General features: G+C 41.4%; 1 protein-coding gene across 1 annotated transcript; it reads right to left on the bottom strand.

Moving 5' to 3' along the window:
- Positions 1–1,470: 1,470 nt before the first annotated feature.
- npdc1b (neural proliferation, differentiation and control, 1b) lies at positions 1,471–19,954 on the bottom strand. Its single transcript, XM_047592684.1, has 9 exons — positions 19,570–19,954; positions 9,742–9,909; positions 7,021–7,110; positions 6,753–6,938; positions 6,167–6,233; positions 5,534–5,615; positions 5,183–5,262; positions 4,944–5,043; positions 1,471–4,492 (listed from the first exon to the last, which is right to left on the bottom strand). The coding sequence occupies exons 1-9, from the start codon at positions 19,760–19,762 to the stop codon at positions 4,421–4,423; spliced, it is 1,038 nt and encodes a 345-aa protein (XP_047448640.1). The 5' UTR covers positions 19,763–19,954; the 3' UTR covers positions 1,471–4,420.
- Between the last annotated feature and the right edge of the window lie 5,335 nt (positions 19,955–25,289).

Genomic DNA, 25,289 nt, shown 5'->3' with positions numbered 1-25,289 from the left:
AACTTGCACCACAAATATTAGAACATGCAACAGTAAGGCACAGTGTATGTGTGTAGTGTTAGCACCACTTTAGCAACGCTAGCAACTCTGAACCATTAGCATCATCTTATCACGTTTTATATCTATGGTTACAAAGTGCATGACTCGTCTCACTCAGACAAAATGTCAGGCCAAACGTACCGTTTACTGCCGTTACTCACTTTCTAGGTTACAGTGAGGCCAGGCATGTATGCTAACCTCTAGCTCATTAAGCAGGTGTTTGAGTGGTAAAGTTTCCGTGGCTCACTGCTGCAAAATTGAGGTATGTGGAAACTCTGACCCTGTATTTAACACTTGAGGTGTGAAATACAGGGTCAGTTTAGAGTAGGAAGTTCAGAGTTAATATTTAGACATTTACACCTAGAGGTTTGATTTAGTAACACTTCCTTTTTACACTCAGTTTTGACAACAACTATTTATTGACTGAGAGTTACGGTAATTATAATCGATTAACTCCACCCAGAGTATAATTAACTCCACTAGTGTATGTCTAGTTTAACACCAAGAATTCAACTCTTCTCAATTTGCTGTGAGGAGGAGATGGATAGGACTCAAGACTCCTTTTGGTATTATCATGGAGATGAAGAGGGTTGTGCAGTAGACTAGCTTGAGAGACAGAGGGTCAGAGTAGTTCATTGAATGAAAGTAGCATCACAGGAACTTAAGACAGACTGATGTTGACAAGGCAGGAAAAGAGAAGAGAGAAGAGAGAAGAGAAGGAAGTCATAGATAATGAAATAGAACGACGCCTCAGTGTCATAGTGGACAGTACGAAGCTGTGGACAAACTGTCAAACCTCATGAATAACTCCTCTCACACCCCTTTATGAAACTTCTTTCATCCAGAGAATCCAAGTGCAATACACACATCTGTGCTATTTTTCTTAATTATGATGTAATGTTTGTGCAATAAGAGCAATCGTCATATTGGTGTTTGTCATTATTCATGCAGGTCATTAATGTACATGTGTATATTTCAGACTCCACCACTTAAACACTAATTCTTCTGTAGTTTGTCACCGGCAGTTGGTCAATATTTTTGTACACTAATATATATTTTCTCTTACCTTACCTTATTTTATTTATTTATTTTATTTTCTTAAAAATCCAACTTGTATTTTTGCACTTTCGCCCCCCTGTGGATCAGTAAAGACTCCTCTTATTGTCTCTGTGCTCAGTTTAGTCCAAAGGAGATGAATGGAGCTGAGAAACAAAAAAATAAAGCAAACAGCTCTGCATTAAACCCGCACAGTCAGCAGATTTATTTGGAACTAATGTAGATACATATACACACTATGTAAACACTGAACCAGTGTGTGCTGTGGCTTTTCACCGAATCTGACCTTTACTATCTGACTACATGTTTCCCACAACTCTGAATTATGTGATTAGATATGATTCCTTGGAAAAAAGAAAACAGGAAACAATTCACTTCAGATTATATAAATATTTATTACCTTCATTTCAGCTCTGGTATATCCACATGCATGCTAAACATGGTGGTAAAGAAGTTCTCCTTAGTATACAGAACTTATCAGTTGTAATCGGAAAAACAGTCTGTATCAAAGCCAGCCAGCCTTGGCAACTTGTTCTAGAGACAACCAGCTCAGTTTTTATTTAGCTCTCAGGCGGTTAAGGGAAAGCATAGCTACAGCCAAAAAAAAAAAAAAAAAGAAAAAACAAGGCAAACAACATGAGAACCCTCCAACCGCTCCATCATTTTGTTCCACAAGCTCGGCAGCTTTGAATAAAACAGGCTTTACAACACAATTAAAGAGCTGTGGTGATAATACTCCCTGGTACGGGCTGTAGATATTTTTCCTTTTTACATATCGACATGTTGGTGTATGTGTGCAGATCAAGTAGAGTTTAGTGAGGGCGTAGGAGCAGGCAGAAGAGAGGAGCCACAGAGAGTGGCTTTCCTGAGAGACGATGGCAAGAGGCCACAGATATGTCTGGGGTTACTGTATCTGAAGAGTCCTCCAGGGTGTATAGTGGAATCTATGTGACAGGGTGATATGCAGCATACAGAAAGGTGGTTCTGTACACCCAGTCCTATACAGACTATATAATGTACACTAGGTGAGAAGAACAACTTTAATAAAATAACATCCATAAGGGATTCACAACAGGAAACAATCTCTACATAATGTCATCCATACAGCCTGGAAGGCAGACCAACTTCCCGCGCCTACATGATTGTTTAGAATTTGTGGTGGAAAGTCGGTGGTCACATCCTGAGATTGAAGTCTCTGGCCAACAGTGAGTTGTTACAGTACCTTTCACTGGAGACAGAAAGCTGATTCCTCCAATCACAGCTAATCTGTCCGTAGTCATGTGATTTTGAGGTGGGAAACAGAAACAGAAACAGACAGATGTTCCTGTTAAAACCCTAACCCCACCTACTATTTGGCCTGGAGTCCCTCTGCTGGGAACGGACGCTCCAGCGACGATCTGTTGGACCAATCAAATCCTTTGCAGGGTTTATTGTTGAATCTGTTTCCAACTAAATGGCTCTGACGTGGCAGACCACTGACATGAGACTGGAAAGACAGATGTTGATCTGTGCATTCTTTATATCCTTTTATCTGATTGTATACATTCAGTCAGAGCCTACCGTGATGACAAGAGATTGGTGATTGTTGGATGAAGTGTTTTTGTTGTTCGCTGAAATGAAGGAGGCCAGATTAAACAACACAAACAAATCTGTGTATGATGCAGTTTAAGAGTATCACAGCATACATGTAGGGCTGCTTTAGTCTTAGACTGGTGTACCTCCTCAACTGGAGACTTAGTAATAATAGTGTAATCCATCATCCACAGATGACAATGTTTAAATTAAAAAAAATTAATAAAACCGTGTGTACACAGATGAGCAGCAACATTACAACCACTTGCCTAATATTTTGTGTCCAAATGAGTTAATATGGGAATGGACACGAGTCTTCTGAGGGTGTCCTGTGTTAGTGGGGGCCTTTGGGTTTAGGGGAGGGATGTTTTTCACTCCACTGGTTTTATTGTTGTTGCTGATAGGGTTATAACACACATGACAAAGGACAACATCCCCTTCAAGTAAAGGGTTAGACCAGTATCTGCCTGCTAACAGCGAACAGGGGTGTTTTTCTGAAATGCTTCACTGTGAAATTTGCAGCTTCCAAGCTTTTAATGGAAATGCTTGGACGAGTAGGGACTATTTTCATATCAGAAAGAGTGTGTCTCACCTGAAATATTCTCAAATATGCGTACATGTTATGATTAATGAAAATAAGCCTTGAGTGGATATTGGAAGTTTCTTGATTGACTGCTTGAATGTTTTCCTTTTCTTTTGCTCAATGCAGAATTTAAACCTTTCTAATAAAAGCCATGTTAAGCACTGTACTATTGTGTGGAAACTTGCTTATACCTCCTGTACCTACCTGTATAAATGCTTTCATTCAAACAAATGGGTCAACTTTTTTAAAAACCTGAACAGGTCTAACTCTCTGACACTGCAAATACTAAAAGACACAGCACTAAGGAACCGAGAGGAATGTGTAAACAAACCCGCAGACTAAGACGGAAGGTGGATGTCCTGTACACATTAGCAGCTATATACAAATCACAAAACCATGGGGACAAGCCATGTTAGCCAGGTACCCTATATACAGACAGACTCTGTTTCAGAGCTCAGATAAAGAAGTTTCAAATTCCTTTGAAATCATTCAAGGTGTGTGTGTGTGTGTGTATGTGTATATATATATATAATGTATATATAAGAATGTGTGTATAAATCTTCCATTAGCAAGTTTGCACAAGAAACTTGTAAATGCATATTGTCTCTCAGGTTTCTTACAGGGCGTTATCAGTTAATGGACAGAGGAACTAGACTGAGATCACAATAGGTACATACAGCAACATACTGATACAGTTCACGGTGCGGCATGGAGGTGTGCTCATGGAATATTAAAACAGCATTTGTTTTTCTTTAAAATACTGAAATAAAAAAAAAGCCTGCAGTGAGAACTCAACGGAAGAAGGAGAATTTACTAGAAACCTCTGTGTCACCAGTGCCTCCTACATGACCAGACCTTTTCAGATATAATAAGTTTGTCTGCAGCCTGACCAGAAGAAGTTCTTAGGTAGAGACTAACAGCAAATTTGTGAACAAAACAAGGAAATAAGGTTGGTGTCATAAAACCAAATGGGAAGGGTTGGTCCCAGTTTCAGTCCTACTTCAAGCAAGAGTCTCTCCTCTCTCTCCTCCATGCAGGCTACTTCACTCTTTCCATCCTGTCCATTTAAAGGGTTGGACTGAGCACAGCAGTCTATGTGGAGTGTGTAAATTCAACCATTTCTACACACGGGTGCTGCATTTGGAGTGTGAAATGCCTCAGTGTCCAGGATTACTTGTGGAATCTCTGAACGTAAAGGGTGGAGTCGTCAAACAGTGGGTTCTTCACCTCCATCTCCCCTGTCTAAGGATGGACAGAACAAAGTTCATTATCAGAGATGAAAAGTACTATTAGAATTCAAAGCAACAGTGCAAATACCAGAGTGTCTTCTTTTCCTGTCTGTTTTATGAAGGAAGTATCGGGAGGTAACTTTTGTTGACTTGGGACAAGCAGATATCCTGGAATGCATTTCAAGTACACTGCTTTTCCAATTACAAACTCACTGCCATGTATCCTCGTGTCCTGAGGAGCCCGTACTTCAGAATCAAACTGGTCAAGTCCAATGTTTGCATACTTATTATTGATAAATGCCCATGGCGTTTTGCAGGCTTTACTCATGCTGATAATGTGTAGTCAACAGGCATTGATTTAAATGGATGGACAATATTCTGTCTTAATTACATTTTTTTCTTCTTCTGACAGTGACAGATTATACAAAGATGACAAATAGTTTAAACCAGAACAGGTTACTCACTGGTGCCAACCCAGGACACTCATACACTGTGAAATCTCCATCCTCATTCTCCTCATCTGTTGATGCCCCTGAGTCAGGAACTTTTGGCTCATCCTTGTGTCTGCAAAGATCACATAGGCAACATCATGAAATATTCAGCAGTGATTCAATGAGGCAGAGAGGGCAGGAAAAGACAAGGCCTGAGACAGAGACACATGGCCAGGAGGGATGAGTGTGCGTGGCCTAGGAGGGCGGCTCACTTCTCCAGGGAGAGCATCTGCTGCTTCTGGTGCTGGTAGTGGTACATCTGGGCACTGTGGGCCAGGTTCCTGTCTCCAGGCTGGAAGCACAAGAAAGAAAAGTTGAAAAGTATTCACCAACATCAAGTACACTGCGTTTCACTATGGGGGGAGTGATTATATACACCTATATACAGACCTATATATTCTTATATCACATTATAGATTATTACATAGACCTACACATTCTTACATAACCTTATATATGCTTATATGGACCTATATTCTTATGGATTAATGAATAAATAGATAAAACACTTTCACCAAGTTTTAACCACCTGTCAGTGAACGTCTCAGTAACTTCCTACTCACCAGATTGTCAAAGGTTTGGGCTCTCATTAGTCCGTATGCACGGTAGTCCACCTTCTGAGTTAGACGCACCCCTTTTTGCAATCTGTGACAAAAAACAAACAGAAGCATGCACTGTATGAATGACATCACCACTAGATGTTGGATACTTTGTGTGCGCACAGTAAAACCTCCTGGCATTATTCTGAACATTACTTAAATGTAAATGTCACTAAATGTATAAGCATATAGCAGAGGCCTGGATTGGATTGAGATCTGGGGAGTTTTGAAGCCAGACAGTCCAGAATAAGTGAAAAAAAAGCCACGGAGTAGTGGTATGTGTTGAATGACAACAAAAAAAGACATTCCCTCATGTTTTACAGACTGTTTCCACTAAGTACATTATTTAGAAAGCACTGTGGAGGCACAGGTTGGGTTCATTTGGGGCTCAGCAATCAAGTTTTACATAGCTCGAATGTGTATTTTATAAAAACATATTAGTAGTATAGTAGTATTTTATAAAATACATATTTTCTAAAATACTTTCTAAATAACGCCTTTAATGTTCGGTACTGACAGAAAGAAAAATCTGTATTGAATTTGAAAATCAAATGAGTCTCAATCTGCAACTTAGAGATGAAGTAACAAATATCTTACCTCACCCAACAGGCTCCTGCTGCAATGAACACCAACAAACCGGCCGCAATGAAGACGCTGCTCATGGCTGAGAACAGATAGAAACAGACAGTGAGGGGGAGAGAACGCTGCAAGAGTTGGGGGCTGTCAGACAAAGACATGATTTCTAGCTGAAAGCTCAGAGAGTGAGTGCTGAGCTGAAAGGACAGCTGCTGAGAATAAGTGAATCAAACAGCATCAGAACTGGAGCGAGGCGGACCTGATCAACACACACATATGAGCTCTGTTGTGCCCGACTCTACAGTTAGTTCATGGCCGGTCTCGAGATTCCAGAGCGTGCAGTGCTAACATTTGGCCGAACAAAGGAGATGATTTAACGAAAATGGCCTCAACGTTCTGCGGTGTTAAGACCTCAAATGAATGAATGATCTTCCTTAGAATCAGCTAAAGTTGATTTCTTCGGTTAATTAGCAGGAAATAAGTTCATGGCTTATTCTGAAAAGTCTTGCTGAAATCGGCTCTCCGAGGTCCTGCGGGAAGTTGTGATGACGGTCATGTGGGCATGGGAGAAAACAAGTGATTCATATTTTACTGGATCTTTACTTACCGATGAAGACGTGGTCATTGGAGTGGTAGGGGAGGATGATGGGGTGGATGAGCAAAGCAGGGGTGTGGTTCGTGGTGGTAGTCATGGGTGGAGATGCGTTGGTGGAGGGGACGCTCTGTACCGTGGGCTGCTCTGTGGAAGGCGCTCCATGCACAGAGCCAGATTTGACATCCTGCGAGGGCGGAGCTGGAATAAGGAGCGAAAAGTTGTTTCTTATTTAGTCAGAGGGGATGCTGCGCTGTGAAACAAATGCTGGCCCGCCCTGTACCTGGCAGCTTAGACTCCGTTCTCTGCTCACTGATGATTGCAGAGAGGAAGTCGATCTCCTCGTCCAGCTCTGGGTAGGTGCTCACCTTACCTGGAGGAACACAGAAACAGAATCCATCACCGCCTTTTAACCAAGCATCCACTGATTCACAGTGTTGTGAATCAGTGTGACCCACTTGTAGTTGCCAGTCATAATGTAACAGCTGATGGCGTATTTTTGAATAGATATGATTGGCTGAGTCACTGAATAACCAGGTTATTCCATCAAAGGATTTTTTCTTCTCTTATTGTACGGCCGTATTCCATGATGACAATACCAGGATTCAATGGGCTCAAATAGTGAAAGACTGAAGGGAGCGTGAGACATCATTTTCACACATGGACTAATCCCCCACACATGGTCCAGACCTCAACCCCATTGAGTCTGGGGTCAGACCATCATCTGACACTGACACTGGATGGAATTAACCTTGCGGCCAGGCAATGTGTAATATAATATAATATAATATAATATAATATAATATAATATAATATAATATGGGGGTGCTAGGCAGAAATGTGTTAATCCACAGTTAAAAATAAAATTTAAAAAAAGCATCCTATATCAAAAATACTTAAAATTTAAATTAAAGAATCATTGCAGTGACTTACTAGCCCTTACAGAAGGAGATTGTTTTTAAAAAAGGATAACCATGCCCTCATGCGGTGTAAAACCTAACTGCACCGTTACCGTCCCCTCCACCACTGAGATCCTGTGCTGCACTGCAGATCACGCAGGTTACAAACACACCAGAGCTGAGGGTGACGCAGTTTGTTGCTCATTAAACTGTAAGTGGCAGGATGAATATGCGTTGGACAGGTGGAACTGTGTCAGATTACTACGCGGTTTGCAGGAGAATAGATCTGCATGCGTGTGTGGGCAGGTTGTGTTCTCATGCCAGACTACGTGTGTGGGAGTACAACATAGGACAACAATGAAAAAGAGAAAGGAAAACAGACGGGGAAACAAAGAGAGGCCGATGTGAATGGTGGAGCAGGTCTTCCATGGAATCATGAATGGAATTTCTCTCCATGGAAACAGGGTTAAGGCTGAGGATGAGAGGAGAAGGACAGCCAAGGGACAGGACGTTGCTTTGTGTTGCCTCGTACACTGACAGCAGTGTGTAGGGCAGTCGAGTTGAATTCAAGGCCAAACTGTGAAATCATTTTAAGCTGATTCAATTTAAATGATGAGCTAAAATACAGCGCTGTTCCTAACAATATCTGGCTGTGTGGTTCAAGACTGAAGCAAAGGGCCTAGTCTATTTGTCCTAACACAGCTACTGTGATAAAGGTAATCCAGCAGGGCGTGTGTCAGTCTGTGGCTGTGTCACAATTCAAGGGCTGGGCAGATGTTTGCTAGAAACAGCTGCATTTCAGAGAAAAAAGGCTCAAAACCATCAGAAGAATGAAACTGAGAAGGACGATGAGATGACGTGGCGTCAGATTTATTTCAGTAATAGTGGAGCTGATTTATATACTGACAGATAGGAAATTCACCAGGATCAATACAGTCTTGTCTTGTTTTAGTTCTAAAATATCATTTTATAATGAATCCATATTTGCAAAGTAACTACGGTTGGGGGCTCTGACGACACCGGCAGAACAAGACATGAAACCAGAGTCTCACAATCACTGACCATCAATCAACACTGGACATTAAGTCCGACACACAGTGAGACCTAGACACAGAGGACTAGTCTTACATGTTTTAGAAATCACCGCCTGAACTAAGTACAGAGTAAACTTTACTCAAATTTACTATCCTTGGTTATGAGGTCTCTTCTACTTTCTGCTTCACTATATGTCAACGGTTTCAACACAGCTTCAATATATATGAACATGTATAAAATCCAACGCATCAATTTAAACTGCGACGCATCTCATCCATCTTATCATCCTCCGCAGCATCATTCTTCTGATGGTATTGAGCATTACTCTGTGAATGGGTCTTGACTTTGCACCCTAACAGACGCCCCAGCTCTGATTTATAAAACGGCTTTCGTAATTATTCTAATGTCTTGACATGAAATGATTAAGAATTATTAATTCTTAGATGAAAGGAGAAAGAAAAGGAGCTGTGGATCAAACATAACTCTAACAAAATCACAGAGATGCAGATTTGTGCTCTATTCCTACGGATTTATGGTCATTGAATAGGTTGTCTGTGATCTTGATCCTCTTCAAATCAATCGTGTCTTTAATTTTAAAGGAAAAATCTCACTGAATATTTCTCCAAACACAGAGATCCTGGGATGTTGAATGGAGGCTGTTAAAACACATGACTCATGTGAGGAGGACACAGATGGGAAGGAAAGCTTATGAATTAGCTGGCAATTGGCACGTATTTGAGCCCTCTGCTGACTGTTCATTTGCTTGATGTTCTCTTAACCAAAAATTCTTTTTTTTGCTTCAATTCAGTTGATGTTTTTAAAAAGCACTTAACGACTCGTACTTAAACAGGCCTTCAGTTAATTGTAGTTTTATGGCTCTTTATAATACGGGTTTCATTCTTCTGATATTTTTGTCTTAACTTTATTGAATGTACTTTGTTTTAATTTTATTGTGCGACACTTTGGCCAGTTTTTATTGTGAAGCACTTTGTGGTTTTAGCTGAGAAGGCTGCAGTGTTTCCAGAGTAAATGCCGATGTCTAGCTATCACAGTCAGGACCCACCACCTACCTTTGCTGGACTGAGTGGAGTGATGAGGATGTCTCCTCTTGACCACACAGCGGCCATGGGAGTTCTCCACCAGAGGGTGCAGGCAGGGCCCGCAGTATGAGCTGCCCGGTCGGCAGAAGTGTCGTCCTTCACGGGCACAGTCTAAACTCCGAGGGCACAGATGTGATCCTGTGGAGAGAGACAAAACACACGTTTTTTTAACAGCACTTTTAACAGCAGTGACGTTTTCTACACTCATAATTTCCTCACTTCAAATAATGGATTTTTTTAAAAATGAGAATACAATTTCAGCGTTTTCTTCTGCTGACATTAACAAAGTTTAACATTTTAGAGAACACGTCTCACTTGTTTCCACAGAAGAAAGTTGTGGCTGGATTAAAGTCCTAAGGGTCCTCAGGCAAATACTGACCTGAACTGACGTAGCTTGTATTTTATAAATAATTTTCTCCGTAAGGTAGCTGAAAGGAGAAGCTGAGAGATTTGCCTAGCAACAAAAGATCAACACATGAAAATGTAGATCTGCCAGGTTGAAAGATGATAGCCAATCACAGGGACACATGTTATCCAGCGAATGTGGAGTGTATGTGGATTGGCTGACATTTGCCTCACCCAGAGAAACCATTATCTCCATTTATGACGGCATGACCAGGGGTTGGGTGAGGACCGCTGCACCCATATAACCCTTTGTAGTTAAATGTTCAATGGGAGCAAAAGCACATGTACTTTCTGACAGGAAACTGCTGTTTAACAGGTTAAAGGAATAGTTTAGTTAGGTAGTTACGCCATGAACCAAGACAACGTCCCTATAATGTCAACACATCTTCTTGCTCTTCTGATTTAATGGCAGTTGGCTAGCATCAAAGCTGCCAAAAAATCCAAGAAAAAACAAAATCACATGATTCAGCATGTTTGCTGAGTAAAAGAACTTTACTCTGAAAATGAAGCCAATCAGACAGTATGGAGATCATCATTCAATACCACCAACTTGATTCAACACCTACAAAATAAAAATCACAAAACAGAATCCATTAAGTCCACTTTGACTGCAAAGTCTGCACCAAAACAACAACAACAAAAACAAACACTGAACGCTGTGTTTTAAAGAAGAGAAAAGTTTCCTGAAAATTAGTAGCCTATTTAAAACTCAGGCCTAGTGGTGCATTTGAAGGTCATAAACGACGGCCAAGCTCTATCAGTGCATCTCAAGGAAGAGCCAAGCTGGAAAACCTACCTGTAACTTGAGAACTGATAGGAAAGGACAACCTGACCTTGTCTAGACATAGTTTTGTCAATGGGAGGCCAGCGCTGGCTGTAACAGTCTATGGTACTGAAAAGTCTTTGTTTGCCTTTTTGGGCTTTGAGATTTTTATTTTGTGTCCCTAACAAAGCAGCGCATCTTCATACTCTGGCTATTCTTTCATTCATAAACGAGTGTGCATAGATGAGGTAACAGTAGCAGAGCTGATGTCTAATGGAGAGGAGACAGGGAAGACATCTCCACTAAAGAACATCATGAAATTTAAAAATTATTACCAGCACTACCAATCTAATACCACCTCCTTCGCCTGGAAGGCTTAACAGAGACTCTAAAAACTGAGACCAGTGTCCATCGAATGACTGGAATTGATCTGATTCAGATTTAGACTTTTCAAACCGACTGAACTGTGCCTTTAACGTACTGACCTATTGTTTTATTGTGCAGTGATTGTTGTGTCTTTAGCATTCAGTGAGCTTTAATGAATAGAATGATGGCTGTCTAGTGAGGGAGGTATAGCTGTTGGCTGCTCACGGCTCAGATTTGGGAAAATTGAGCTTCTTCCTTCTGCTTGTACATTCCTTTGAAAGCTTTTTAATATTGACTCATTGGCCATAGCATTATGATCACCTGTCTGATATTGAGTAGGCCCCCCTCCTTCACTCAAAATAGCCCCAACTCGTGGAAGCATGGATTCCTAGACCTCTGAAGGTCTGCTGAGGTATCAGCAGTGTTGGGCACGTTACTTTAAAAAGTAATTAGTTATAGTTACTAGTTACTTCTCCCAAAAAGTAACTGAGTTTAGTAACTGAATTACTCCACTATAAAAGTAACTAGTTACCAGGAAAAGTAACTATTGCGTTACTCTTCCCTTTTTTAAGTTGTGTTTAAGAATTTGTATTTTTTCTTAGCAGGTTCACAGGGTCACAACCCTGTTGCATCGATTGGAATTGTAGAGACACATACTTACACAGAACTTAATATTAACTAATATTTATTTGCCCCTCAGACGCCAACTGGTAGATTTATACCGCTTTCACATCGGCAAAAGTCCCGGGTCGTACCTTCAGCTGTGAGAACTGCGTGTCTGTTTATTCCTCCCTCATATGTCATTGCGTACATTGAAGGTAAAGTTACAGTCGTTGATGACTTGAGGAATGGCCCTGTCAAACCCCCGCTCTTTCAAAAGGCTGCTAATATTAGAATAAATCATGGTGTCCTGTACAGAGCCCGATAAATACCGCCAAAACCCGGTCCAACCAGTGACGGCTCGCAACTTTTCCTCCACATTCAGCATTACTGCCGCCTACCTCTGCTAGTTTGGTGCAGGTGTAATTGGTGTATAAACTGAACACTGTCTGTGATTGGCTTATCGTGACAGCCTACTCCATCTTAGCCAATCATCACCACCTATGCGGCTGTTTCGCTCCTCCCTCCTCTCCTCGCCAAACAAACAAACAAACAAATAAAAAAAAACAGCTTCGTGGCTCTCATGGCTGAGAACCAAGTAACGCACCCCATCTAATTTTCAGTAACTGTAACGGCGTTATAAAGATGGAAACAGTAATAAGTTAGACTACCCCGTTACTGAAAAAAGTAACGCCATTTATTTTAACGCCGTTCCTCCCATCACTGGGTATCAGACTTCGAGACGTTAGCAGCAGATGCTTTAAATCCTGCATGTTGGAACATTGAACAAGTTGTTCCTGAGCCATGTTCTTCTTAACAAGGAGCGCTACCCTGCTGCAAGCAGCTCTTTTTTCAGCAATTTCATGACACATGCTTCGCTTCCCATGACCATCAGTGAGTCTTGACTACACATGACCCACTAACCGACTCACCATATTTTCCCTCCTTGGACCACTTTTGATAGATACTGACTACTGAAGACCGGGAACACCCCAACAGACCTGCAGCTCTGGAGATGCTGTGATCTAGTCGTATACCCATCAAACTTTGGTTCTTGTCAAAGTCACTCAGATCTTTCTAGTTTCAACTCCGCCGACAAAATATTTACTTGCTCCTCAATATATCCCACCCATTGAAAGGTGCCATGATAACCACATAATTAGTGACTGATCTGTTTGTTCTGTTATTACACTGTATCTGTTTTAGTCATGTCTATTATTTAGTGGTGCTGAAGTAATTTCTTTGTACTAGGAATGAATGAAATGGGGTTAGCTGGGTTTACCCATTACACCGCTACAGTACGCTGACTCAGAATCACAGCATTGCTGAGTATGACTCCCACAGGGAGTATCTGTTGCACTTGTTGTTTTTCTGTGACAGTGGATCCATTTACTTCACACACAGATAACAGAAGACGTCGGAGGCCAGCGCTGCAGAGCAGAATAAAGCTGGACTCTTGGTCCTGCAGAGCATCTGGAGGTGCTCCTGACACCACGGGGGAAAGAAATTAATGAGGCAGGCTTTCAATATTAACCCCTGTAGCTTCCACACTGGAACAAATCTCATCTTCGCTACAAGAAACGAGACCCTGGTCGCCATGACGACGTCCATGGCAACCGAGAAGGTGTGACATCATCACTGGGGGTGAGTCATCGCACGGATGCACAAGTCAAGGATGGAGTGTTTGTCTCAGGCTGTTGTGTCAAGTAGAAAAAGGCAGGGGAACGTTTAAAGGATGACTATTATTCAGAGGCTGCTTTCAGGCTGTCCGGGATTTTCTGGAATTCTAAATGCCAAAAGAGGGCAGAGTAAATCTCTTTGGGAGGTTACAGAGTAATGAATTTCTTCTGTGCAGCACAACCACATCCCCAGGATTCATGCATACATGCAGGTTGGCATGGTGCAATGAGCCTTTTCGTAACACTTACCCAGGTGTGCATGTTTATGTAGTGATCCTTGCTGCACTGAAGAAGCAGTTATCACACTATACACCTAACGCACACAATAGCCTGCCCTTCGTCGCTAGAGCAGCAACGGTTAATCTATGCAAAGCTTTACCGCTGGATGATTAAGATCAGAATGCAACGTTCCTCTCAGCCTTCGTGGCGTGGACCACAGAGATCCAGGGTGTGAGAGTATTAACTTGCTGACTTCATTTCCAAAAGACCAAAAACAGCTTAACCACAGAGACGTCCAAATGCTAAAAGCCCCAGAGTGTGGGATTTACTGGCCTTCTCCTCCTTCGCCCCAAATAACGATGAACTGTGTTCTGCATTTCTGCTTATCGAGCTCTCTAAAGTCTACTCGCTGGTCCTAAGAAAAGAGAGAGGATGATGAAGCTCTCAGCACCACTGAGCACTAATGTGACGAGAGTAAGATGTGAACCTGTTGCATTTGGCTGCCAAAAGAAACTCCCCACTGAATACATGCTATAACTCTCATAACCGATTTGAATACTTTCACATTCAAATGCAGCTGACCACAGAGTTTGTGGGGAACGACGGCAGACACTTTAGCTTCTGTAGTTTCCCTCCCGCTCGAAGTGTCAAACAGAAAAATGAAGCTGCTTCAGTTTGCTGCTCATTCAGTTTTAGTTTTGGAGCTAGTGTGAGAATCTCACAGAGACACACATTCCCGTTTTGGTATATGCATAGTTTCAGGTGCAGGGGCTTGTTATACTGCAAACTTTTTACAAACTTAACACATCACAGAGGTCTGTTGTACACAGGGCACTGCAAACAGAACCATTTCTTTATCAAGTAACAATATGCTATTATGTCCTTGTGTTCAGGGCTGTGGCTAACGGCTTGAGCTAAAGCAGCAACACCCAGATATGCTGGTGACTCAAAAGAAACATCAATATGTCACTACAGAGACCGGGGCGGCGTTCGAGTGATTACCTTGGTGCAATGTGCAGTTTTGCAATGAATAACTTTTTTATTTGAAGCACTACTTAGGGCTGTTTAAAAAAAAAAAAAAAAAAGATTTTCCGATTCAAATGGATTGTGATTCGAAAGATCTGATATCAAGTTACAAAATTCTCAGATTGATTTTGAAATACATGCCATTTCCTGTACCCTCTAAGAATTAAAGAATAAAATAAAATAAGATTAGTCGATGTGTGAGGGGAATCCAAAACACAACAGAAACAACAACTCTGAGAGCACCGTCAAGAATAACAGCTGATTGGATTGAAAAAGTATGACGACATAAAAGATGAAACTCGAGGGAAAACATTGTGGAAATACCACCAATCAACATTAGTTTTAGTTTTGACTTAAACTGTTTAAAAACAACATGAAATGAAGTCACTAGTAGCTACACTAGTAGCACCAGGGCTCAACCAGGTTTCTTGAATTAATCCTCAGACTGCACATTCACCCAATAGTTGCAGATTTTTCCTGAAAATCAAAAATAAAAATGTTAGCGGCCTGGTACGAGGACCAAGATTCATCCTCTGCTCAATAAAACATTTGGATTAGACAGACACATCCCAAGAATCAAGCTGGCCCGGCCGCAATTGTGCATTTAAATTTCATATTAATTTCGGACTCCTTTAGGTTTCGCTTCTTAATTGGTTCAATAAAAAGGTTCTGTGAGGTTCTTTCAACAGAGATGACAGGTTCCTGCAGCACCATCTTCAGAAGAAACAAGACGCTTACAACAGTAGCTCTCAGTGGTTTCCCAGGGCCATAAAGACTTAGTTCTTGTGTTGCTCCTGCCAGATGGACAGACAGACGGATAGCTTGACACTAAGCAACAAGTTCAGAGTTGTGAGGGGCTTAGTGTCAGACACAGGCTTAGGGCTGACATCACGGTCGAGAGAGGATATCTGCTAACAGGTGACAAGAGATAGAGAGAGACAGTGAGAGAGTCTGAGCACTAGAGGTGTGGTGAAACTTTAACAGTGTTCGGAACAGATGCCGGCTTTAACTGTGTTAAGACTGGCTCCAGATCCTCAAGCTGCCATTAAATGGACCTTGTGATCTTGTGGTTACAATGTGAGAGATGTTGTACCTTAAATCCATCTAGGTAACAAGAACACCACTGCTGCCTAGAAGCCACCAACACTAACAATTCATTCAATTTCTGGTCTCTGACCTGTGGAGCTCCATACTGCATCTGCTCAGTCTGGCCTGCAGTTATCCATCCCTACCTGAATGCATCATTCTCCAGCCTGCCTATCATCCTTCTTATGTTCAATTATCACAGCAGCTGGCTGACCTGAGACAGAACAATTGCTGTCGCTAACAGTTCATTAATATTCATTCATTATTAATATTCATTCATTCATCCATATCTGTATCATCATCAGATTCTACGTGTCTGCTTTGGTCAGATGTATGTATCCATTAGAAATGTATCTCATTTCTCCTGCTGTTCTCTGTCTTTTCTGTCTCTACCTGGCTGGCCTTCGGCAGATAGATCCCTCCATATGAGCTGGGTTCTGCTCAAAATTTGTTCCTGTTAAAAGGGAGTTTTTTCTTGCCACCGTCTCCTTCGGACTTGCTCTGGAGGTTTCAGACTGGATTTTTTAAAGGATCTTCAGACAATTTTTACTGTTATTAAATAAAATTTTATTGAATTGTAGATGCTTTACACAATCCGGGAGGGATCTATCTGCCAGGTAGGCCAGCCAGGTAATTAGCAAGCTAACCAGTGTATTACCTCCAGAATTTCTGAAGACTTCAACAAATACGTCACAACCTGTGGATTTGAACCTCTCTGAAAATTTCTAGTTGTGAATATAACAAGAGAGTGCTGTTCATATGGAGTTTACATGGTAAACAAAAGCCATTTCCTGTAGCATGGCAGGACAATACTCTCCTAGAAGCAAGATGGACACCAATGTCAATGTTGTGTTTATTAAAAATCTGAGGTCAGAATGGCATTAGCTTAGCTTAGCATAACACATAGTACAAAAAGTTCTTCTGTGCAGTGTCTCTAGGTAAAGCACACGTTAAAAGATGAGCTCAGGTTGTTATCACTGCAGGGGCACAATGAGACTGAACATGGCAAGACGCCTGGCTGCTGGTTGGGAAGAAATAACTCCAGTTTACTCATTCACTGGTAATTTGGGTCATTGGGTCATTTGTGCCTGAATTGTATGAGATAAATCTCGCTACTAGGAACGAGGGCAAGTGGATTTGTAGTTTCTTGAAGACGTTTGGCAACACAGCCAAGTAGCTTCTCCAGTTGTACGTGTGCTTGTGCCTATGTCTAGTTTTTAGTTTTTTTTAGATTACTTGGATGAAACATCTTCAAGAAACTTTCCAGTTACAAACTCACTAACACAACTAGTACTATGTATGTGTGTTTATGTCTATGACCAGTCTTTTGTCTTCTTGTCAACCCTTATCAACCGGGACCCAAGTAGGCGAAGATTTGAATTTGAAGTTATATTTTGCCTTTTCAATTTCACAAAAGTGTGTCTTTGTCATCTGTGGGCCTTTGTTTTAAAGGGGTGTAAGACTTTCTAACTCCTATTTTCTTCAGATAAAACCATAACCACTTGGTTCCAGAGCCCAGGCCTCCTTCCACCTTCCCTAATGTCCACTTTCACACACCCAAGGAACCTTCTTGTCCTGTTGTACCACAAGACATGACGTAGTCATATTCATCTGGTAACACGCCTTTTGGATTTCATTACAGGGCACGTTTCAATCGATACAGAGAAAAGAAATATCTCCGCGCGCACTTGGACAGTAGCAGTTTGTTTCTTAGGTGGCAGCCATTTTGTTGTGATCTATCTATCTATCTATCTATCTATCTATCTATCTATCTATCTATCTATCTATCTATGAAACTCTACAAGTCCAACTGCCCTTGTTTCAGTTTTGTATTTTGGATCTACCATGACGTGAGAGCTTCCACGGACAATGTAAGGCCCAAAAAGAAAAGTGAGGATGCTTTCAAGAACAATTCCATGAATAAATTAGAGAGATACCAATAGTGGACTGTGGGGTCTCGTGAAATACCTGTAATGTTCCTGTATTGTGCTGTACTTTGCCGTAGAGACAATAATAAAGCTTGTGACGCTACACCATCACCCAGTTCGGTGACGCGAGAAAGCTCTTCAGCTCTGACAGCAGGAATGTGTCCCTGAGGACAAGCAGACCGCCGCCAACACCTCTTCAGCAAAGACCAAAGCCATAGCTCACGACAGAAGGACCACAGACTTCTTCCATTCACTTCCCTCCCCGGAATCATCCATTTCCCTGCTCTAATAGGATTTCTGCTGTACGGTCTTCCAGCCAGATGCAACAACAGCAACACACATCACTGAGTGGAAAAGCCCAGAGCCACCGTGGCACCAGTTAGAGCCTGCGATTGGTCATGAGTGTCACAGCAACAGACTCAGGATGTTTTTTTCTAAACCTAAATGCTATGCAATCAGTTCTTGACTGTATCTTAAATTTCGATAAGTAGAGTCTCCCTCAAGCACAAAGCAGTCTTCATTTGTCTTGTTCAAAGCCAGGAGTTACTCACATTACTGCACAATTAAATAGATATTCAGTAGATGATTATCACAGCACAGCCATCTTCTTTTTGCAAACCACGTCATTAATCCACTGCTCTGTAGGACAGTATTTAAGGCTGGAGGGTACAATCACACTAGACGTCAAAAAAAAAAAAAAGAGGAAAATGATGTCCAATCATGAGTTAATATAATATAGTGAGTGAGGATTACAGCTGCCATGCAATGAGAAACTTAAAAACCTAAAAACTCACCTAAGATTATTTTTGTTATTGACTGTGAAGATTATTCCCTCAGTTAAATAATCATAAAGATGATAGCAACTCGCAAAAATGCAGATCATAAGGAGAAGAAATCATTTATAAATAAATATCTTCTCATATCTAGCAAGATATTTTAACATTATATTTTGTTGTTTGTGCGACAGATAAAACAAGTGAATTTTCTGCCTAATCACTACTGCCATCCCATGTAGTCACAGGCCCCCAAAACGTGGCAAATGTTAATTTTAGCATCAGAGCGTTAAGGCCACTGTAAAAGACCTTTTAATTCTGGGATTAAAGTCAGAATTAATGGAATAAAAATCTGGATTCTAACTAATCTCAGAATCCTGATCATGAAAAAAAAAACACTTTCTGAGTTTTAGCTCTAAACTCTGACTTTTATACTCAGAATTTTAAGTGACAGTGCTGAGGTTAAACTGAAAATTCTGACGTTAAATCCACAATTTAAGACTTTTTCCCCCAATCGGAATAATGGGATACAAATCAGACTTTAAGATCACTGTTTAATCTCGGATTTGTGAGGGATAACAAAACGATTAAAGTGACTTTCCCTTTTATTAAAAAAAATGTCACGCTTCTGTTATCAGTTAAAAGATCATAACCCCTCAATTTTGTACTGAGGCCTTAATCCTCTTCCGTACGTTACACGGTGGGCTAGTGATGTAAATAAACCATTCCACTAAAATATAAGCACACAGAGAGACAGCACTAAACAGCATGGGGTTATAAACACCACGGTGGATGGCTATAAGCCCCTGGCTGAGGACCCAAACACTCGGCTCTAAGTGGCTTATTTCATCAGAGAGGTGGGCGGCATGCCTGTTAACGGCTGCTGGTGCGTACTGTCCCGGAGGCCCCACGCAGTAAACATTCCGCGAAACGGACACGCAGCAGCTCCTTACCTGTCAGGCCGGAGGACAGAGCCAACAACGCCGCAAACACCGCAGCCTGGCCGAGCAGCGGAGTCCGCATCCTGGGCAGAGCTCCGACAGGCTGACAGCGGACACTGAGACCGAGCGAGGGGGGAGCAGCAGGAGGATGCGGAGAAGGAGGAGGAGGAGGAGGAGGAGGAGGAAAGGAGTCGCCGCTGGTCATTCCCCCATCCCCTGGTGTTCAGGGGGAAAGAACTGCGGGTTGACAGTTAACTATAAACGGGGCTCAGCCGGACGCTGCCTCTGCGTGTTCAGCGCTCTGTCCCGAGCACCACGAACCGACGCCTCGGCTGCTCTCCCCGATAGTTCTCTCCGATTCCTTCGGCTGAATCCTAGACGAGGCACGTATGACCGCCTGTGACGTCAACACGCTGGCACCCTCTGCGCTGTGTTCAGGTGCTGCTGCCCGCTGCTGCCTATGTACTGCTGCAGCTTGTCGTAACAAACACTATTGGAGCCAGTCTTAAGAGCATTATTTGGGAAAGGAACCTGTACTTCAGAGCTCTGGAGCTGAGTTCAAGAGCTGACACATAAAATTGTAATTAACCTAACAAACCGTTTTCTGAAAAACTATAGAAACAAACAAATACACATAGGTTTATCTTGTTTATCTTTTATTGTCTTTTTAGGGGGTACTGTTTTTACTTTGTGAAAAAAACTGAAAAAACTCCATTATAATACACCTCCCTATTTCGCTCGGAGGCGTCAGTGCTAACAACAGAGCAACTGTACCTCCCAAAAGAAAAAAAACAAAAACAAAAAAACATGACTGACTCTTAAGTAAAAAAAAGCTTTCAGGTGTAATTACTGCAACACTGCCCTCTTCTGGATCCAGCGCTCTTCATTCATTCAGATGCCCTTCATCTTAAAAAAAATAGCTTGCTTTAAATATAGCTCATTCTAATTTCAAAAGCCCTGGTGCACATAATCATCTATTGTAAGGTTATAAAACCTGAGTTGTTTGTGTGGTTGGTTTTTGAAGTGAGATTTTCAGCAGACTGGCCTGAAGAAGTGTCCTACTTAACACACAATCACCTGTGTGTAAAAAATAGAGTGTTGTTTTATTGAGACTAGTACAGTGGGAAAACAAGACACCCCATTTATGAATGAATGGCTCAACACAGGGTAGCCATCTGTTCAGGCCAGGATTCAGCTGTCCACCTGCACCTGAAGAACAAAGGAAAATCCTTCTCTGAACACCAGAGGTAGACTGAGATAATCTACTTCCAGTTTACCTCTGGACATTAATATGTCATTAGAGTACCATTCAAACGGATTCTTCCAATTACAGGTAGGAAGCTGGTCCTTACAGACTGTAGTCAGAGTTTCAGGTGCCCACCACCCAAAGATGTTCATATTTAAAAACTCTACAAAAGTAAATACAGGTGGAAATGTTGAACCAAATGCACATTTCTTGACCACGTGAGTCTCAGAAATGGACACCTGGGGTATATCTCGGATATACCTTCCCCACTTTTCTGAACTTTTCTGAACATTTTGTTCTTTATGTGCCACACTCCACATCAAGATTACATCCAGAGAGGTAAGCAAATATGCTGTAATATACATTATAATGTTGCCACAACAATTGAGAAAGTTCCAGGATTACTGACGACCATCTAAATTGTCTTTTACTGTTCAGTGCTGCTCCATTAATCTCTGCATTAACGTTCTCCATGTCCACTTAAACAGTAAGTCAATGAACAGTTGATTGAATCCTCTATGCTAATGCTAATGACTATGAGCCTGGTATCACTATTTGGATGTCATTATGGGCCATGTTCAAACTGGTAAAGAAAAAAGGTGAATTACTCTGAACTGAAATGATAATCCTTCAACCAATCAGAGCTATTTCTTTTCTATTTGTATTTTTTATTCATTTTGAGTCTTAGTTATAGTATGTCTGATGCCATATTTGATTTAAAAACACATGACTATCACAACCAAGTTTGAGCTAGTACAGTAGCTGCTGTAACAGTCTCGTACTTTAGCAGTTTAAGTCTCCACGGCTAATTTCCCCATTCACGACAACACTTCAGAGAAGATTTTTCTAATAATTCACCTGTTTAAATGATATCAGTGCTAAAAGGTATACATAATTAGGGTGTGGCTGATTTGAATGACAGGTGGGCATCCTCAGAAGTTGCTGCCTAGGAGGTAGGCGTGGTCAGACACTGCCAAGATGGCTACAATCAATGTCACTGCACTGAGCTTCAAAACTGCTCATGGGTGAGTTTTTCCAGCTTTATTTATAATAAAAAAACGTGTACATCTGACACAAGAATTATTATTATTATTTATTTTTATTTTGCTTTGGTTAGTTGGGAACAGGAACATCTAGGGGGGCACAATGCAATGTGGTAAAAGAAGAATCAGACTTCATGGAGCAAGTGACAGAATCACCTTCTTCTATGAAATCTATTTTTCCTTTACAATAGCAACGTAGAAACCCAGAGAGCTATGAAGACTTTTCAGAAGTTGCTCCAGAAAACTGAAATAAGATCCTACACTATCCCATTTCCACTTTCCAGAACTTCTTGGAAGCCGTTCAGCTCCTGGATTTCTTGTCTTTGAGTGTCATGTTGTCTGCTGATGTCCTCATCCTCTGCTTTCACATTTCATTCCAGAGCTTTTTCTTTCCCCAGTTTCTTCTCAAGCTTTTTGACCTCTCTGCGAAGGATGTCGTTTTGACGGCTGACGGCATCTTTCTCCACTTTCAGGGACTTGTGCATGAGCCCAAAAATCTTTTCACCTTGGAGTTTGCTATGAAGGCCCTCTATGGTGCCTTGCAGAGCACACGTTGCAGTCTTGAGTGCTTCAGTTTTGGCTTTCAGCTTATTATTCTTCTCCTCCAAAGCTTGTTCCTTTAAGAGCTTTGCAGTCACTACGTCGTATTCTTTCATCAGAGTATCAAACTGGTGACAAAGAGCCTTTTTCTCTGCCTTCAGTGACTTTAAATTTTTCTTCTGAGTCATCAGATTTTCATAATTCTTGTGGAAAATATTTGTTTCTCCAGTCATCCTATAATTCTTTTGCTTCAGGGCATCAACTTGCTTCTTCAGCACATTATACTTGTCCGTCCAGTCTTTTTCATTTGTGAGCTTTCTCAAAGCCTTAGAGTGGGCTTTGATCAGGGCTCTGCTTTGCGCCTTCACAGCTTTCTCCTCAGCTTCCAGGTCTTTGTATCTCTGTTTCAAAATGTCTCTTATCCCGATGTGTCCATTGATGAGCTGTATTTGACTCCGTAAATCTTCATTTTCTTTCTTCAAGGCGTCAATGTGTGTCCTCGTTTCTTCACAAAGGATCTCCAGACCGTTTACCTTTTCATATTCTCTGTTGAGACCTTGGAGTTCCTGTTTCAGGGAATCATTGTGACGGCTGATGGCCTCTCCCGACACTTTCATCGCATCGTTCAACTTGTGCAAAGCCTTTTCATTGCCGATCCGTCTGTACATCTCTTGAATCTCCTGTCGCAAAGCTTCATTCTGTTGGCGGATGGCTTCACTCTCCTCTTTGACCAGGGTGTAAGATTCATCTAAAGCTTTGATGTGTTGATTCTTCTCAGAGAGTCCCTGGATTTTCTTTTGCAAGTAGTTATTCTGCTGACTCAAAACTTGTGTCGCATCTTTCGCTTCCTTCAAAACTCTGTCATTTTGAATCTTGTCCTTCAGGTTCTTGAGTTCCTTTTCGAGGTCCTCTTGTTCTTGCCTCACTGTTTCATGTTCTGCTTTGATTTCTTTAAATCTGTTTTTGTCATAGCCCTGTTCACTGTCTTGAAGACTTTGTTTAAGGTCTTGAATTTCTTGACGCAGGGTGTGATTTTGACAGGTAAGTACTTCAGTGGACTCTTCCATAGATTTGCTCTGGTTATTAATCTTATCACAGAGCTCCTTCACTTCATTCTGAATTGAAATGCATTTTTGTATTGCAGCCATTTCCTCTGCCTTCATCTCACCTCTCGCTTGCTCCAAACATTCAGAGCCCTGTAGCTGTTTGCTGAGCTCACGAATCTGGAGCTGGAAGGCATCAAGCTGTTGGTTGATGGTCTGCATTGTAGTGTTCATGGTGTTTGTTAAAGCTACCTCTCTGTTTCTTTAGAGGTCAGGGTCAGACTCCCAAGTGGGAATGATCTGTTTGTCACAACTAATTTGCTGCTTTCTTAAGATAAAGAATTACTATCTGTGTAAAACGCTGTTCCAACCTGTATCGTAAAGCTGATAACTAGTCGAACTAGTCGAACGTAGTTCAATTCAAATTCTCAGTACCGTAAGATCAGTATCTGTGAGAGATGTGTACCTTCTGGTATAAGAGATCCACTATAAACTGTCTTGACAGTTTGTCTTTGATCATGTTGCCTTTGATCATCATCATGTGACATCATGAAAGGGTGGGGCGCCATTGCCTGGACATGACATCATCAGTGGGCGGGGCACCATGTTTTGGTGTGGCCTCTTCACATAATTTGTAGTTCTAGAATGTTTCCACATTTGATTAATCTCTTTTCTTACAGTGGAAAACACGAGGCACAGAGAGAGAGCAGGTCCATATTGACTTGGGACTGTCTGAAACATACCCATGTGTGCACTGTCTGTTTGACAGGGGATTTGTGGAAGTCTGACATTACAACATTGCAACAATGCTCAGGAGTTTCACAGGTGATTTTTTTTTCCTGGTGGTATGCCATTTTTTAAAATAAACCCACTCAACAAAAGGACAGTTCGGCATGTGACACATTTGCTCCACCTACTGAGCCACAGCCGCCCAAAGAGCTGGGCTGTATTCATGCTGCAGCCAGTTGCTAAATATTCAAACAATTTCCCTTTTTGAAAACAAAACAAGTTAAAGGGGAGCCACTAGACACACTGCAGTTCATCACTGCGGTGGATGCAGACTGAGACATAAACACTAGTTAAAAGTGAAGGAATGGACCAACTGTCTTGATTTTTCTTTTCTATTGAGGCTCAGAGGCTTGTGCTCAGTTCTCCATTTCCAGTAACAGATAATAATTCCAGATATATGTTATTTATTAAAAAATGTTAAATAACTGTTGATTAATATTGTTATGACCATTGGCTCCCAACACATACTAGTCTTTTAGAGTTAAAGAAGCTACTTGAATTAAATGTTTAAAAAAAAAAAAAAAAAAAGTCTAAATTTTCTAATGCAGTGTGACTGGGATGACTGAAGAAACAATGGCAAGTGTCAAGCTTTAAGCACCCGTGGTCACACCGGCCATTAAAATACATCTCCACATGTATAAGCCAGTCAGTTTGGGAGCTCATAGAACATTGTCAGACCTGATGTTTCAAAATGGATCTCTTCTTACTGCTGTATCAGAACCAACAGCTCAATTTGTTGTGTGTGTCGGGACATATGTTGCAACACACCTAATCATGGGACTTTTAGGTGAAAAACACCCACAGATGTTCCCATTTAAATCCCAACCCCCTACCAGAAGACTTTTGAGGATCTTTTGATCTACACTTCACTTTGTCAGGCAGGTCCTGTTGAAGCGATTTGTTGATTGAGAATAGGTGTGACAGTAATCAGGCTTGGGTGTGACTAGAGAAATGGAACTCAAGTGTGATAAACCACAGTTATGTTTTAACAGGAAGAAGTCAACACTTTTTCACATCACTGTACCATAGCCTGCCAACGGACCTCCAGTAGCAGACAAGAGATGAAATGAC

The sequence above is a fragment of the Mugil cephalus genome, chromosome 8, assembly GCF_022458985.1.
Source record: "Mugil cephalus isolate CIBA_MC_2020 chromosome 8, CIBA_Mcephalus_1.1, whole genome shotgun sequence".
Lineage (NCBI taxonomy): Eukaryota > Metazoa > Chordata > Actinopteri > Mugiliformes > Mugilidae > Mugil > Mugil cephalus.
Note: the sequence above shows the minus strand (reverse complement) of the source record. Positions and strands in the feature narration are given on the sequence as shown.